Genomic DNA, 16,297 nt, shown 5'->3' on the forward strand with positions numbered 1-16,297 from the left:
GACTGTGTTATATATAGTTTTTTCCAATGATTTGGATTCCTAAATAACTATTCATGACATATCAACAAAGGTCAGAAAATGGGTGATTAGATATTATGGGAAAACTTTTAGATCTAACCCAAAGGGACACATCAAAGCAAACTTGATGCCGGGAGGAATTATAAGTATCAAATATGAGCAGAAAACTACAGGGCTAGAAATGCCAGAAAAGTCAAGAAAACAATTGAGAAAAGCTTATAGGCTTAAAACATATGAGCAAAACTTCTAAACCCTTCCTATTTGAACCAATTCAATCCAAAGAAACATTCGGATTAATCAGTAACTCAATAGTTAAATGATTGGCAGTCCTTCCTTTAGTTCATTTATCAGCCAAAAATGTACATCAGGACTAAGTTTCAAAACAAGCACAACAAACATAAAATCTATAGTGCTTTTAATATTATTGTTCACTCTCTAGACAATGCCAATGCATAAGGCACCTTCTATTATTCAACATAGAAAGCCAAATAAAAGCTGATATAACTTATTCTCCCAAATTGTCAATACAAAGGTTCACTACATAGAAGGGTAAGTTCCTTTACCTTCTATCAGAGGTAATTTCTAAAGCGTCAAGAGTTAAGACATAGAAGGTGAGAAAGGAGAATCTTAAAATGCTTCTTCTATTATTCATGTACAAAATAGCTGAAGGTACCAGGAAGCACCACCATAGGTTATAAATCATGAAAAAAATTTAAATCAAAGCTTTGATTAGAACAAACTTCAGAGTCATATTTATGGGCTTTGTTATAATTTTAATTTTATGAATGTATTGACATAAATGAATTAATTGAGTTCAGTAACGCGACATGAGTTAATATCAGACCACTGATTCTCTGAAACAATGCATGGCCAGTGCTCTACAAAGCAAGATAGAAGTTTCTTTTACAAATAGGAAGACTCAAGATCTAGAAGTAGTAGAAAGCATCTAAAGCTATCATAATGTGGGTAAATCAATTATTTGGCGGGACATCAATGCATGTTAAATATTTTGATTAACTAGTCCTAAACAGGATCAGAACCAAGATTTCGATTAGGGGCCTGAAGTATGGACAAAAAATAAATTCATGAAAATTCAAAATAACATCAATTTAGTATAACAAACTATGAGCAAACGAAAAGACAAAAAATGATTGTTTCTTAATACATTTTAGTATATGTTACTAAGATTAATTATGGTTAGAATTGAAAAAAATAAAAAAATAAAAAAACAAATAACACAGCACACAGCACATATGAACTTACAGCCTCTGTAGTCTATACAAGAAGTAGATATGGTCCACTACCTTATTGTAAATGTTACAACAACATAGAGTTGCAGACTATATATCTATATTCATGCACAGCTAAACTATGCAATCCCCAAATTTCACAACGGCCCTAAACGAAAGAAAGTCTTTGAAATATGCAAACAAGAGGAAAAACAAAAGCAACAACAAACAACAAATCTGCTTAACCCGAAAACAGTATTTGAAAACAACAAAAAGAAAAAGCATAAAGCATTGGTTCCAGTTCTTTGCCTTTGGACCTTTTCCCTTTGGCCCCTTCTCTCCTCTCATCGATACGCCCACCTCACTCTCTCCCACACACAAACTATCTAAACCCCAGCCCTTTTATTTGTTTTCTCTAATAAATACCGAAATACCAAGAACAGCAGTAGACACCGAAATACTGAAAATCACAGAGAAGATGGAGAACGTACCTGTACGGCCATACCGAGATGAACTTCCGATCAGCGATACCGAGATGAACTCCCGATCGGAGAATCGGCGATACCGAGATGAACTTCCGATCGGCGATACCGAGCTTGAACTGCGAATCGGCGACTCTGAGATGAACTAAACCGATTCGGTGTGTGAGATCATAGAACAGAGGGGAGAGAGCGAAAAAAAAGGGGAAAAAAGGGGGATAAAAAACCGGTGAAGGAGATTTTTATACATCAGTGATGGTGGAATTTGTGAGATGGTAGAGAGTAAATCGGTGGTGGCTCAAATTGAACTGGGAATCGGTGACTCTAAGATGAACTTCCGATTTGGTGTATCAGATCATAAAACAGAGAGAAGAGAGCAAAAAAAAGGGGAAAAAAAACCGGTGAACCTGATTTTTATAGATCAGTGATGGTAGAGATGAAGTTGAAGGGAGCATGTGAGAGAGAAAGATGATGGTGTGAGGCAGAAAAGAGTAAAAGGGAGAAGAAAATGGTGTTGGAGAGTGGAGACGGTGAGGCTGAAAGGAATGGCTGAACGTGAAAGAGAGAAGAGAAAGGCATATTTTAATCCGGACGAGAGAGAAAGATGAATAAAATAATAATAAACGAAATGGCATTTCAGTCCGTACCGTGCCAAAAAATAAAATCGTACTGTAGTATGTTTTAAATTTTAGCACATATAGCACACCTCATGATATTCTGTTTTTGGTGTTTGGTGTGTCAAATGTCAAATATTTAGCATTTGACACACCTGATGGCAATGCTCTTATACATTTGACAAAACCTCACCCTCTTATGCCCAGGATTTTCCTCCACTAGAAAACTTTAAACACCCCTCAGCCAACACAAAACATGTTTGGAAAATCAAAACTCTTATTGGAACCAATCCAAATGGAACTCGAAAACAAGTTTTGTCAGCAGAAGTAGCTTTAAATTGGCAAGCAGAAAATGTTGTGGCCCAAAACGAAGCCCTTCTAAAGATTCTTGATAATCAGAGAAGTTAGTACAGGAAGTGACATAGACATTTTCATCATCTGAATATCTTACTAATGACTTGAATAAGAAGATCAAAAAAGTAGAACAAGAGCTTGCAACAATTGCATCCACAATCAAAGATATGTTAGTTTCCTTCCCCTTTTGGGACAGAAAGAAAAAGAAAAGAAAAAAACATCTGTTAACGCGACTCCAGTTTATAGAGAAATTCCAGAAGACAAAAACATAAGCTTGCCCAATGTTTGTCTATACCCCTCACCAATCTAGACAATCATTGTACAAAGATCTGTCCATACCCTTATCCTCTCCATTTTTATCCTACTCTCCAAGTCAAAACTTCCAGCCCTTAACCACAATACACCTTGACCATGACCCCTTCAAAAGCAATGGAATCCTTCCAGATATAACGTATCCATTACAATCCAAACCAGAGTCTCAAAGCCAATCACAAAATAAACCCTCCCCTGACAAATACCCACTATCCCAGCCCTCAGACCCAATCATTGGTGCATCCTCAAAATTTCCAGATATGAACATGTCAACCATAGACCCTGATCCTCCAAACTTAATTTCATCCTTCCTAAAGGTCATCACTTTAGAAGACTCAAATACCCTACCTGTGCTCCCAATCATTGTTGATACTAATCTGGATCTTTTTTATCTTGGTCTTGAAGGTATATTTACGCATCAACAAGATGACAAGTCAATAGTTGAAGAAGATAATATTCTTCACCCTCCACCTCCACTACCCATTTTTCTCCCTCCACCTTTTGTCCCTGATAACCAAACTCGTCTTACCTATTTATCAATGACAAATTTGAAGCATTTATTCACCATTGATGATGCTCCTCCTTCCAAGTGGCATGAAAAGCTTTTTGACATATACTCATGTTGCACTGCTGAACTCCATGTTCCAAATTCCACAATTGCCCAAGTAATTGCTAAATTTATTGTAAGGCTTACAAGAAGAATAAGAGAATAATGGATTTCCTTAGGAGAATTTCGTCAAATGCATGCAGCCCAATCTCAAACACTGAAAGATTTCTTCACTAGTAATCTTTTGGGTACTTTTAGTCCAAGCACCAAAGATCACTTTGCTTTGTGAATTTTAACTTGTTTTTAGTCTCCTCCAATATTTTAATCATTTTTCTTATAAAAAATTTGTAATATTTAGGGTTCTATTTTATAGGCAAAATAAAAAGGCAAAATTTTAATATTTAGTGTTCTATTTTATAGGTAAAATAAAAAGACAATAAGAGTGGTGTAATGATTTGATCATACTATGTGTGTTTATAAATTTGAAAATTTTATGATATAGATAGACATAGTTCATGCCTACTCCAGAATGCAAATATCATTTTGATAAAATAAAATGTAAATATCCTTCAATTATTATTATTTTTTTCATTATTGATTGTGTGTTATTAATTTTTTTTTTCTTTCTTTTATTGGCCTTTGTTTCAATTGTTGCAAAAGCAACTAAACATGAGCAAGAGTACCATATTACAAACCAGTTGTTTCTCATATGAATCTTAGAAAAATGAAATCAAAATTTTATTATAATTAAATAATTAATGCAACCAAATTTTGTGTTTTGATTTTTTGGGCGAAATGACAATATTTTCAAGAGCAACTCTTCACTTCAATTTAAGTGAAACAACGTCGTTTGTGGCTGATTTGGCACCACAACAAAAAAGCCAACACAATGATGTGTCATTTAACACTCGAAACTAGCTTAGGGTGTGTTTTTGCTAACGGAACCATACTTTAGAATGTAAAATCAAATTTCAAAATGTAAAATCCAAGCAACTTCAAACTTCAAGGATATAATTTGCAATTTACTCTTCTTTTTATGACCTTTTAATTTTTAGGGTGTGTAATTTTTCAGAGAATTTGAGTTACTATGTCTATCATCGCCAATGGGGAGCTTAAAATTTGGTGCTTTGTAGGGTCTCAGCAAGCTAACTTTGGTTGGATCTTTGTATGGAAATTGTGTATTGAATGTTTATGTATTGGAATTTTTGGTTGAATCTATGATAGAAACCTTGAATTATGATATAATTTATGCATATTCAAACAAATTTGGAGAGAAAAAATTGCATATTGAATACATTTTTTCTTCTCATTAAATATCCCTCTCATTTTCTTAGCATTTTTCTCTCAACTTAATGATTAAAAAAAATCAAATTTTCTATTTTATAAAAAAAAAAATCAAAAAATGTTTTATTGGATTTTTGTAACTTAAGAAATTCAAAAATACCAAAACTACATCGTATTGAGATACTTAATGATAACCACTCTAACAAAAGGTGGCAGAATAACTATATTAAAAACAAATAGAAGTTATAGTATTGAAATGAAAAAAATTAAAAGTTACATAACTAAATTAATTTTTAGACAAAATTAGAGAGTACATTTGTAAATTGGTCATAATAATTAAATATTTGTTGAAGTAATATGTTTATATTTTTAATTATATTAATCTAACCACTGCGCGTCGTTGGTGCAGTGATCAAGTGTTTGTGGGGGTGTGGAGAGCAAGGGTTGTGATTCAAATCTCTAATAATGAACTTTACACACATATACACTTAGATTAGGTTAGAATAAATTTTCTATCTTGTATAAAAAAAATTATATTAATCAAAATATTTATATTCTTGATTCCTTTTAATAACATGCAATATATATATAGGAAATAATGTAATTACCTAAATTTTTGTTATATAAAAAAAAAATGTATTAATAGGGAAAATTCATTTATTTATTCTTGTGTATTATTTTCAAATTGTTTTAGAGAGTTTTAAGTTATGACGTTTGCTCCTGATAATAACTCTTTATCATTAGATCAAGACACCAATCAGTTTTTAGTGTAGGTAGGGATTGAACTCCAGATTTTTTATTCAACTATCAGAGACTTTACCAATTAAACTAATTAGAACCCACCTATGGTACTTAATAATTATAATGTCAAACAACCCGTAATTATTTTTTTTATTATTGAGTTGAAAACGATAAAAAAAAATTTAACAATGATATTGAAGAAAGATTAGAAAGGAATGAAGAAGAAGACTATATTGATTAATCTATATTGTACAAGAGTGTCTATATATGGAGGAGACAATAGAGCAATTGGCTTAACCTTCTAGCCGTTGCTCTTGCACAGGTTTCTTCTTCATTCATTTCGAATCTTTCTTCCTTTTGTAAGATTGGTTAATTTAGTTTTCTTCGCTGTTATCATTGAATTTTTTTTTTTTTTTTTTTCCTTTTAACACAATAAAAAAATTAAGGACATGTGTGACAATATAATTATATATTATGAAACACATAGGTTCCACATTTATTTTATTTCAAATGAAATTGATTGTAATATATATAGTATCTCTAACATTTTCCAAAATTATATATTAATTCTGGCTCATTAATTTTAGTAATTAACACAATCAACAGCTAAGCCTATGAGTTAGTAATGCATTCAATACTCTTTTGGATTCTGTCAATTACTGGCCAATATATTCCAGAAGAACATTGGACCGTCATAGATACGGCACAAGAGTTGGCATGAATCAATCTGGCAACACACATGAATGATATGACAACAGTTCCTTAAATTTTCTCTTCTTTTGATATCACCGACTTTCTGACTTCAAATTGAAAAAAATTCCCCTTACCGAGATTGCCAGAAAGCAAAGTCTCGTTCCTATTTACTCCAAACTTTTATTACTCTCAACCGTCCCCTACCCCATAATCTCCTATATAAAGGTCCTCCACGTCCATGCAACACAAACTCAGAAGTCATACATAGGAGGGAGAGAAAAGAGAGAGAGAGAGAGAGAGAGAGAGAGAGAGAGATGGCGAATTGGTGTGTGATTTTTGTGCTAGTCCTAGTGGTAGTACATGCAAATGCACGTACCGTGCCCAGTAGTGATGTTGGTCACGATGACCAAACACTACAAGTGCATGCTACTGCACCAGTGGCAGAATCACCAAGTGGCGGCACAGCCCTTAAAGATAAGAAGAATTTTATTTACGGTGGTGTTGGTGGGTTTGCAGGGGTGGGTGGCTATGCTGGGGTTGCAGGTTTGCCACTCCTTGGTGGGGTTGGTGGGATTGGCAAATATGGTGGAATTGGTGGGGCTGGAGGGATAGGTGGCTTCACTGGCATTGGTGGTGGTGCAGGTGGTCTAGGTGGTCTCGGTGGTGCAGGTGGTCTCGGTGGTCTCGGTGGTGTAGGTGGTTTAGGTGGTGCAGGGGGTGTAGGTGGTGCAGGTGGTGCAGGTGGTCTAGGTGGTGCAGGTGGTGGAGCCGGGGCTGGAGTTGGTGGTGCTGGTGGCTTAGGTGGTGGAACTGGCGGTGTTGGCGGTGTCGGTGGTGTGGGTGGTGGAATAGGCGGAATTGCTGGGCATAAAGGATATCTTCCAAATCCTTAATAAGTTAGCTAGCCTGCTAGTTTTTGCTTTATTTTGATTCTCCTTGATTTGGGAAGCTGGTCTTGGTCCGGGTGGTTTATGTTGGCTTTTTTTTTTTTTTGTTCTTACTTTGGTTGTTAGCAGCCTCTTATATAGATATATATATATGAGAGGTCCGATGATTTTCAGTTGTATTTGTTGTTGTGTTTCCTATTTTGCATGTTTGAATGATTATTGTATCCGTGGTTGAATCAATTTGGAAATTATGTGATTCAGTTTCTGGCTCTTTTATTTGATGTTTCAAGTGTTGCTCCAAAAGTTCTCTCCCTTCCTCATTAAGCATGCAAATTAAACGTGGCCCTCTTATCCTTTTTGGGTGCTTTCATGCATATTAAGTGTCCATTTATGAACCATTTATTTAATTATTTGCTGAAATTTTTTTACCCAAAATATACTAAAAAGAAGTGAGAAATTGTGGAAAAAGTAAAATTTTAAAAACTGTTCATAGAAGTTAAAATCTAAAAATTAAAAGTTGAATCTAAACAAATTTTAAAATCTAGTTTGAAATTGATTAGTTTTAAACAGCAGCCAATCACCTATACATTATGGCTGATAATTAATTAGAAATGGATTTTTTTTTTTTTTTGGGGGGGGGGGGGTGGGGAAGAGCGGGGCTAGATCATGTAGAACGCTTAAAGGAGGTTCAAAATGCACAATTACTTTTCCCTAGAACGCTTTAAAAACACGAGAGGGAAAGACCAAGACAAAAGACAACTTGAGAACCTCACAAAAAAGGCATGAGCCAGTAGCCATTACTAACCCAACAAATTTTACAGTCTATAAATTTTTCTACTAAGAACTTCTATATCTGAGAAAACCTAATGCAGCTCCCACAAAGGTGATTCATTTTCCTTTTACATTTCAGCACACTATTAACACACATCTTTAAGTCACTTCCTACAATAATAATGTTTGTTAGCCCTAGGTTAATTCTTTGCTACCAATATTAAAGCATATCTGATAGCTAGCCATGCATGGCTGGCCTCTGCCACTACTGTGCTCCATTTGGGATTTGATTTCGCCTATCCTTGCAATGCTTTGCCATTCCAGTCTTTTAGAACAACAGCAAAAACAGCTGTATCTGACTGCACCGATCGAAGCACCACAATTAATTAAGTTTGAAGACGACAATTGGAGGTCTAGCTACTCCATAAACCTACACATGAATTATATTGCATTGTTATTTTTACATCCTTTCTTGTGTTGAGATGATGAAATTGATTGGAATTCTCGCTGGTGTCTCCAATAAATTTACTTTATAATTGGACTCCTAAGCATGCAACCATGCAAGGGACTGTCCTCTTTAGTAAAAGGCGAAAGAATAGTTCGCTCTGTGCTCACCGCGTGGCTGCAAGAGACTGTCCTCTTAATTATTCTGAAATCGATCAAAGTTTTCTCGTGCTCCAATAAATTCACTTTATAAATGGACCCTTTAACATGCAATAGACTATCCACTTAATTAATTATTCTGAATTCAGGTACCAAAGTTTTCTAATGCTCCAATGTATTCACTGCATACAAGAGACTTTCCACTTAGCTAAATTCTGTTTGTTTGAGGATAATGTTTTTAAGAAAATGAGTTATTTTAAAATCTATATATTTTTATTAAATTTTTTTTTTTTTATGTTTAGTAACAACTTTAAATAAGTTGAAAAATATTTTAACTTCTCTTATTTAAATTGTTATGAGATGTTTTCTAACAAAATTTTAAGAGAAAATAATATCTAAAAACAAATTATACTTTTTAGTTAATTAAAGATAATTTTTTTTTATTACAAAATACTAAAAAAAGGAAAAACTATCTTATATATATATATATATATCCAATGAAACAAACAAAGAGAGCGTTAGTTATTGTGAAACCAAAGTTTTATCATGAACAGTATGTTCCAGTGAAGATCATGAAAATCAAGCAAGAATAGTGCATGCATGCATGTCACTTTTTATTAATGCATGTCACGGTTATTATCACCTTTGCTTGCTCAGAACGACAGACGAGTCCAAATCTTTCATTTTATTTTTTCTGCTTTACTTTATACTTTACAAATAGAGTGCAGTTTATGTCCAGTGCTTTAGTATACTGGAGTTGCACCGATTGTGACACATATTTATTTTTAAACATGTGTCACAATCACAACGCTTCTAGTACATTGAAGCAGCTTACGTTTGTGTCTTTATAAATAAACACTTATCACATATTCATCTAATTAATTAAATATTACTATTAATTAATAACTATAATATTAATAAATTAACAATAATAATATTTAATTAATTAAATAAACACGTGACAAACATCTATATTTATATTTGTCGGTAAAATTTGAGTAAATTAAATGAAGGGAATGATACTGAACTCCTCTTTTGCATGGCGACCAGGTGTTCAGCTTTCGCTGTGAAACAGTGTTTCTTTCATTTTAATGCCTGACATCACTGTCATGACTCATGACTTGATATCAATTCCGTCTGTCAGATTTAAAGCAAAAAAGTCAAAGAAGGTTTTTTTTTTTTTTTTTTTGCTTTAACTGGACACGTTACAACTTTTTATTTTTTTTTAAATCATTTATTATTTAACTTAACAATAAAACAATTAAGTTTTTTTTTTTTGAGAAAATTAATTGGGGTATTGTTAAGTTAAATAATAAATGATATATATATATATAATAATAATAATAATAATAATAATAAAAAAGTCGTAACGTGTCCAGTTAAAAAAAAAAAAACTTTACATTTTAGCTTCTTTTACCTTTGTTTGGTTTTTACTTATTTTTGATGACTTAATTATTTGTATAATCTTTATAAAAAATAATTGTTTTATAATTTTAGTGCTAAATGTGTTGCAAAAAGTTAAAAATTGGTTTATTTCAAAAATTTTAAAAGTTTAATCAATTATAAAATTAAAAAAAAAAAGACTGAAACAAGAAGCAAAATTCAAAACTTCTTAAAGCAAATCTCAAATGGAAACTTAACCTTTTTATTATAATTTAATCATTTCCTCACATTTATTCCCAATTTTTTTTAAAAAAAATTACAAAATAAAAAGTAACAAATTTTTCCCTGCTAAAAGAGTATTTAAACCGCAATTTAAATGTATAATTGAAAACCAAAAAGTATACTTGATTAAAAATAAATAATAAATAATGAAACTCTTTTTTAATTTTTTGAAAATAACTTTTGATAAATTAAGCTTTAATTATAGTGGTATTTAATTTTTTTTTTCTTTCAAATCTTCACAAATAAAAGTTCCACTTAAAGAAAGTATAATAATACTTATAGTGTACTTATAATTAGTAGTGTACTTATAATTAGTCACATTATGATCATTATTATGTTGCACAACTTGTACTATATGGTGTTCCCTCCTCTTACATTCATGGTAGACCCCACCATGAATTTAATGAGTGAACTCTACCATGAATGTGAGAGGAGAGAGCACCATTCTCTGTACTTCGAGAGTACTTAAGAATTACTCATTATGTTAACGCAAACAAAATTTTATAGTGGATTATTTTAAAAATAAAATAAATAAATAAACTTGTCTTGAATTTTTAGAAACTCTTGGTAGTAAAATTTTAATTAGAGTAACTTTAAAAAAAATTGAAATTTTGGCAATAGAGTTTAACTTAGAGCAATTATGTCAATTATTTATATATTACTTATAGTATGCCACATGATACAAGGAGAAAGCAAAAATATAAAAATAATAATTAAAAATTGATGACACTTACTTAGAGCTGTACAAGTTATATGAATTCTTATTACTTTTAATTAATGATGACTCATAAGTGTCTAACACATTTACATTGGCATTTGCTTCTCAGTAAACCTAGCCCACCTCAGCCTACTAATCTATCGCCAAGAGTTTCATGCAATCAGCTGTGAGCATCTAGATTTAGACCCATTGGTTCCAACTTTCAATAAGGGCCTCTAATTATAGATCACAGCGAAGTGGGTCAGGTTGCCCGGTGCGAACATGTCCTACACTCGTGTGTGCCACAAGCCTCATGGGCTAAGGCAGAAATTAAGGAGGAGTTGCCATGGCAGTAGGTTTTAAAAAGTTTGACAACCAATTTTGATGAAGTGTAAATTCGTCAGTCGAAGTGAGTGCGTCCAAATGGAGCCAAGACATCGTCTCTGTAATTGTAGAAATGGAAGAGCAACTTCTTTAGAATGGTCACTAGTGTGATGACTGCCACAACATCTGGTCACCGGTGTGGTGCTTGCCAGAACGTCTCCGATGCCAAAGTTAGTACATAGAAACTCTTTAGAAAAGAATAATATAATATAACAGAGCAAGAAATATTTCTAAGCGTGTCTCATGTGGCTGCTGGAAGGGTTGTATATATACATTCTCGCTCTTAGCCGTTGTGGCTATTATGGTAGCTTTAATGCCTCTTTTAGTAACGCCTCATAGTCCATTATGTGAGCTTTGATGGCTCCTAACGGTTTGTACAGTTGTCTTTGTAACCGCCTGGGGCATTTATTTGGCTACATTGAATATCTTCTGTCTTCGTCAATAATGTGACCACTTTGTCGAAAGGACCTGGTTGATTCGTTTGTCAACGCTGCCTCGTTGGTTCGGATGAGATCGTCTAGGTAAGTTGCGTTTGTCAATCCCATCAAATTTATACCCATTGTTATTGAATCAGAAGTTAGATATGGGTTCTGGAAATGTGTTAGCTAGGCAGCCAAACCATCCCAACCGTATGATTTATCTTTGGAGATAGTTTATGAAATAAATGTATACCATTTTAAGTATAAAAAAAAAAAAAATCAATTCAATATTCTAATATGAAAACTTATCATCATAAATCCATGCCATAAATAAAAATAAATATTCAAATTTCAAGAAAATTTGTTGACCTATCTACTTTACACTTCACAAAGATCAATCAAATATCTACTCCATGCATTAAACTAGAGTACTTAAATTATACAATCATTAAAATGGGAATGACTAAATTGAAAACATACTAAGGGCATGTTTAGTAGACTGTAACGATAATTGCATAGGAATAGAAATAGGTATTATATGGAATAAAAGATGCAGTAACATAATACTTATTACTATTCATTTGTTTGGTGACAACACAATAATAAAATCCTGAAGATAATTGAATGAAAATATTTTAAATCAAACTTAAGATATATTTTAGGAACTATATTACTCATATAATTATATTTCCTAAAAAATAATATTTTTTAAACTTGAAAGAGAGATTAGTTATTTTTTATTTTTATAATTGTTATGTGCATATGGAAAGTTTGTTTATTTGAAAATATATTAATTTTAGAAATTAATACACCTACTATGGAATAGCTATTACAACTCTTGCAGAGATGAATAGTTATTCATCATTTTAAAGAATAGTTATTCATAAGGAATGACTATTAATTCCTTGTAATAAAAATATAATCAAATTAATGAATAGCTAAACCATAAGAATAACTATTACATTACAGTGTCTTTTATAGTTTATCAAATATACCTTAAATTTAAATACAACATCTTATTAATTTGGCACTTTATATAGTTTTTTTTTTCTTTTTGAAATAGTTAGAAATAATTACATACTAAATATGTTGCCCTCGTAATCTGAACTCATTTTCTCTTTGTGTTCCCCCAAATACTAATAGGTTGCTTGGGAGAAGGGAAATAAAATGAGTAAAAATAATAATTTTAAAATATTCATTCATTTCTCTTATTTTTTAGCTTTAATGGAGGAAATAAAAAATTCATTTTCTTGTTTAGAACTTTAAATAGGAAAGAATGAAATGGATAGAAAATAACGTTCATTCCTCTATATTCCCTCAAAATCTCAAATTTTTATATCGCCAAAATATCAAAGAGAATGAAATGAGGTTTAATGATATATTTACTAAAACTCTCAAAATATCCTTATATATTCAGCAATTTATTTAAAATAGGTGTCTAACAGTTAGTAACATTGTGATTAAATATTTCTATTATTTTCCTTCTATATTACTCTCAAATAATGTTACTTACCTTTCATTATTTTATTTTAAAACTTTCAAACAAGATTACTTAATTCTATTTTTTTTTAATTCCTTGATATTACTTAAATGCATTCTGTTCCATTCAATTATGCTCTAGTCTTTTATAATTTACTTATTCTATTCCATTCAATTCATTTATGAACTCCCAAATGAAAGCTTGAGGAGGTACAAACTCACACAAATAGTGGGGTGGTGGCATATATATATATATATATATAGGGTTATCCTAACGAGTATCCTTAGGACATTGGTTAACAATTTATTTTAGGAAATTTTTGATACTACTTTTATGGAAAATGAAAAAAGCTGCCAAAACATTAATTGTTTTTTTCTCTCATAAAACTTTCTTTAAATGGATTATTAATCAACGCTCTAAGGGCATTCGTTAGCATTTCCCATATATATATATATAGACACACACACACACACACACACACACACACACACACACACACACACACATATGAGTTGAGTCTAAGTTATACCGAGTGTAACTTTAAGTAATATTACATCACCCAATATTTTTTAATTAAATGTGAATTTTAATAAATTCACTGCTGGATTACATTATCTGTGTATATTCTTCATGCTTACAAAATTTAAAGATGATTAAAGATCAATAGTCATGTCATCAATTAATTGTTTAAATTCAAGTTTTTATAGTTTTAAAATAATACATAAAAAATGAGTTTATGAATCGAATGGTAAATTACATCTGATTGGCATAAAAATTGGCATGCATTTTAAGAACATATAGAATATGTAATGCAACGGTTGGATTTTTAAAATATAAATTTAAGAACAAATTATTAAGTGGTGTAATATTGCTTAGAGTTACGGTAAATGTAACTTGAATATACATACACACACACACACACACACACACACACACACACACATATATATATATATATAAAATCATAAAGCGATATTGCATATCAACTAAAATCATAGGGAGGATAGAAAACTTTGGAGAGAAAATAGGAAGAAATTTTTTTTTAGAATGTGTTTTGTTGGGTGGGGAGGAAGGAAAATAAATAGTAGAGTCCAAGTGTTTTCTCTCCTGCTCTACCAAAAAAATTTCTCTCCAAAATAGAGAAAAAACGGAGAGGAAGAAACTCATGAGAATTGAGAAAAGTTTTCAAAAATACCCTTAAAATTCACCTTTAACTCTCCAATGTGTTGGCTTTTTTTTTTTTTTTTTTTTTTCTTTCATTTTTTCTTCCTTTGTTACTAATGTGTTGACTTTTTTTTTCCTTGTTACTGACGTGATGGTTTTTATTTTTTATTTTTTTTTCTTCTTTTTTGTCTGATAGGTAGCTTCTTTTCTTTTCTTCTTTTTATTTTCTTTGACTTTTTAGATGTGTAGCTTTTTTTTTTTTTTTTGTGCGCTCATATGTTTATTTTCTCATTAATTTTGGTTGTTTTTTTTTTATCTTTTTTTTTTAAAACATTTTGTTATGCTTTTTTTTTGTACTTTAATTATTGTTTATCTATATATAATTTTTTTTTAGAAGTATAATGTGTTACCTTTTATTTTATTTAATAGGGACATGATGGTTAATTTATACAAACTTTATTTTCAAAAAAATTAAAAAAAAAAATTTCCATTCATCCATTTTTTCACCCTCTCAACCAAATATAAATGAGGGAAACTAAACTCTTTTCTATCATCTCTGCATTTTTTATCCTCCTATTTTGTCATCCTCCCAACTAAATAGGCCCTAAGAGTTGATATGAAATATCGCTTTATGATTATGAATAAACACAAATTCACGATAGTGATACACAAAATATAGAGATTTGAGAAAGGGTAGAACAAAAAAAAAAAACCACATAATTATGTATGGATATGTAGGTAGATTTTATTTATGCTTAGTGCTGAGACGATTTACTTAGAAGTAAATACAGTACTGTCACTACATAGTGGTCATGTGTTTCTAATCAGAGCCTGGCGCAGTCTTCCTAGCTTTCCAAGGTATGCTTGGGACGCATCCACCTCCACTGCTACTACCACCACCAGAACCACTGCCACCACCATAACCAGAGCCACTACCACCAGTACCCGTAGATCTCCCAGTACCACCTCCACCACCTCCTCCTCCACCACCAGCTCTGCCAGTACCGCCACTGCCAGAGCCGCTGCCTGAACCAAACCCAATCCCAGCACCACCTGGAGCTGCAGCACCACCTCCTCCTCCACCACCACTGCCACCACCTCCAGCACCAACCGCGGGAGGACATAGACTGGGAGGAAACGGAGTGGGAGAATATGGAATGGGAGGAATCACAGTGGGAGGAGACACTGTCCGAGGTGGTGGAGGGCATACAGAGTGAACACAGAGGGCAAAGCTTATCAAAAGTAAGAAATTTGGACAAAGAAAAATCAACCGAGCCATGTCTGCTGGTCAGTGAAGGAAACACACATTGGGTTGGTGAACATGATCGGCTATATTTATACTAGTAGGGGAGAGGGTTTAGTACGTGAGCATGGGTCGTGCTTCTTGCGTTTGGCACCCCCATTTTCCGCCAGTTTTTTTGCTAAAAAGATAGAGAAAAAATGGCTTTTGTAATAGATGCTCATGGACTTCTCGCATGCATCAGGACAATTAATAGAGCCTTCTCTACTTGGCCAATATCATCCGGAACATTGTCAACATTCAACAAACTCCTAATATTAGCCATAATTGGCATGGAGAGATATGGATAAGCATAGAATAAACAGAGCAAGGAAAGAAAGTCTCAATCTCACGTCTGCTGCCAAGGTACATAGGCTTTGTAATCTCAAATATTCGAAAATATACATGCATGTATATATATAATCATGATCCACTTGTAAACCTGATGTGAATTAATGAAACACTCTCTTTTTTTAACCAAAAAATAATCAATAACTTTATTTAAAGTCACTTCTTAGCTTACCCTTTAACAAATAGGGGAACAGTAAATATAGTAAAACATTGTATCATGTATATTTTAACTATAATAGACAGATGAATATGGTTTAACAAAATCACGTATTGTTTAATATTATTACAGAATGGTATAAGCTAGCTTGTGTTTGCGTTCCGCTTCT

The 16,297-nt window shown here is 32.3% G+C and overlaps 2 protein-coding genes and 1 long non-coding RNA gene across 3 annotated transcripts in view; 1 reads left to right on the top strand and 2 right to left on the bottom strand.

Annotated features, from left to right (window-relative positions):
• Positions 1 to 2,357, bottom strand: part of LOC111993628 (uncharacterized) — a 16,719-nt gene extending 14,362 nt beyond the window's left edge. Inside the window, exon 1 of the long non-coding RNA XR_002880987.2 lies at positions 1,739 to 2,357. This is a non-coding gene — a long non-coding RNA (uncharacterized LOC111993628). The remainder of the gene's footprint in view (positions 1 to 1,738) is intronic.
• Positions 2,358 to 6,585: 4,228 nt separating this feature from the next.
• On the top strand, positions 6,586 to 7,164 carry LOC111993642 (glycine-rich protein 23). The gene has a single exon (XM_024025471.2). It carries the CDS (start codon positions 6,586 to 6,588, stop codon positions 7,162 to 7,164), a length of 579 nt encoding a protein of 192 aa, XP_023881239.1.
• A 7,997-nt stretch (positions 7,165 to 15,161) lies between these two features.
• On the bottom strand, positions 15,162 to 15,620 carry LOC112020067 (glycine-rich cell wall structural protein 2-like). The gene has a single exon (XM_024052633.1). The coding sequence runs from the start codon at positions 15,618 to 15,620 to the stop codon at positions 15,162 to 15,164; it is 459 nt and encodes a 152-aa protein (XP_023908401.1).
• Positions 15,621 to 16,297: the final 677 nt, after the last annotated feature.

Source organism: Quercus suber, unplaced genomic scaffold (genome assembly GCF_002906115.3).
Source record: "Quercus suber isolate HL8 unplaced genomic scaffold, Cork oak 2.0 scaffold_53, whole genome shotgun sequence".
Taxonomy (NCBI): domain Eukaryota; kingdom Viridiplantae; phylum Streptophyta; class Magnoliopsida; order Fagales; family Fagaceae; genus Quercus; species Quercus suber.

Bases quoted from the DNA above. Each gene is read 5' to 3' on its own strand.
- LOC111993642 (XM_024025471.2), top strand. From the start codon at position 6,586: ATGGCGAATTGGTGTGTGATTTTTGTGCTAGTCCTAGTGGTAGTACAT.
- LOC112020067 (XM_024052633.1), bottom strand. From the start codon at position 15,620: ATGGCTCGGTTGATTTTTCTTTGTCCAAATTTCTTACTTTTGATAAGC.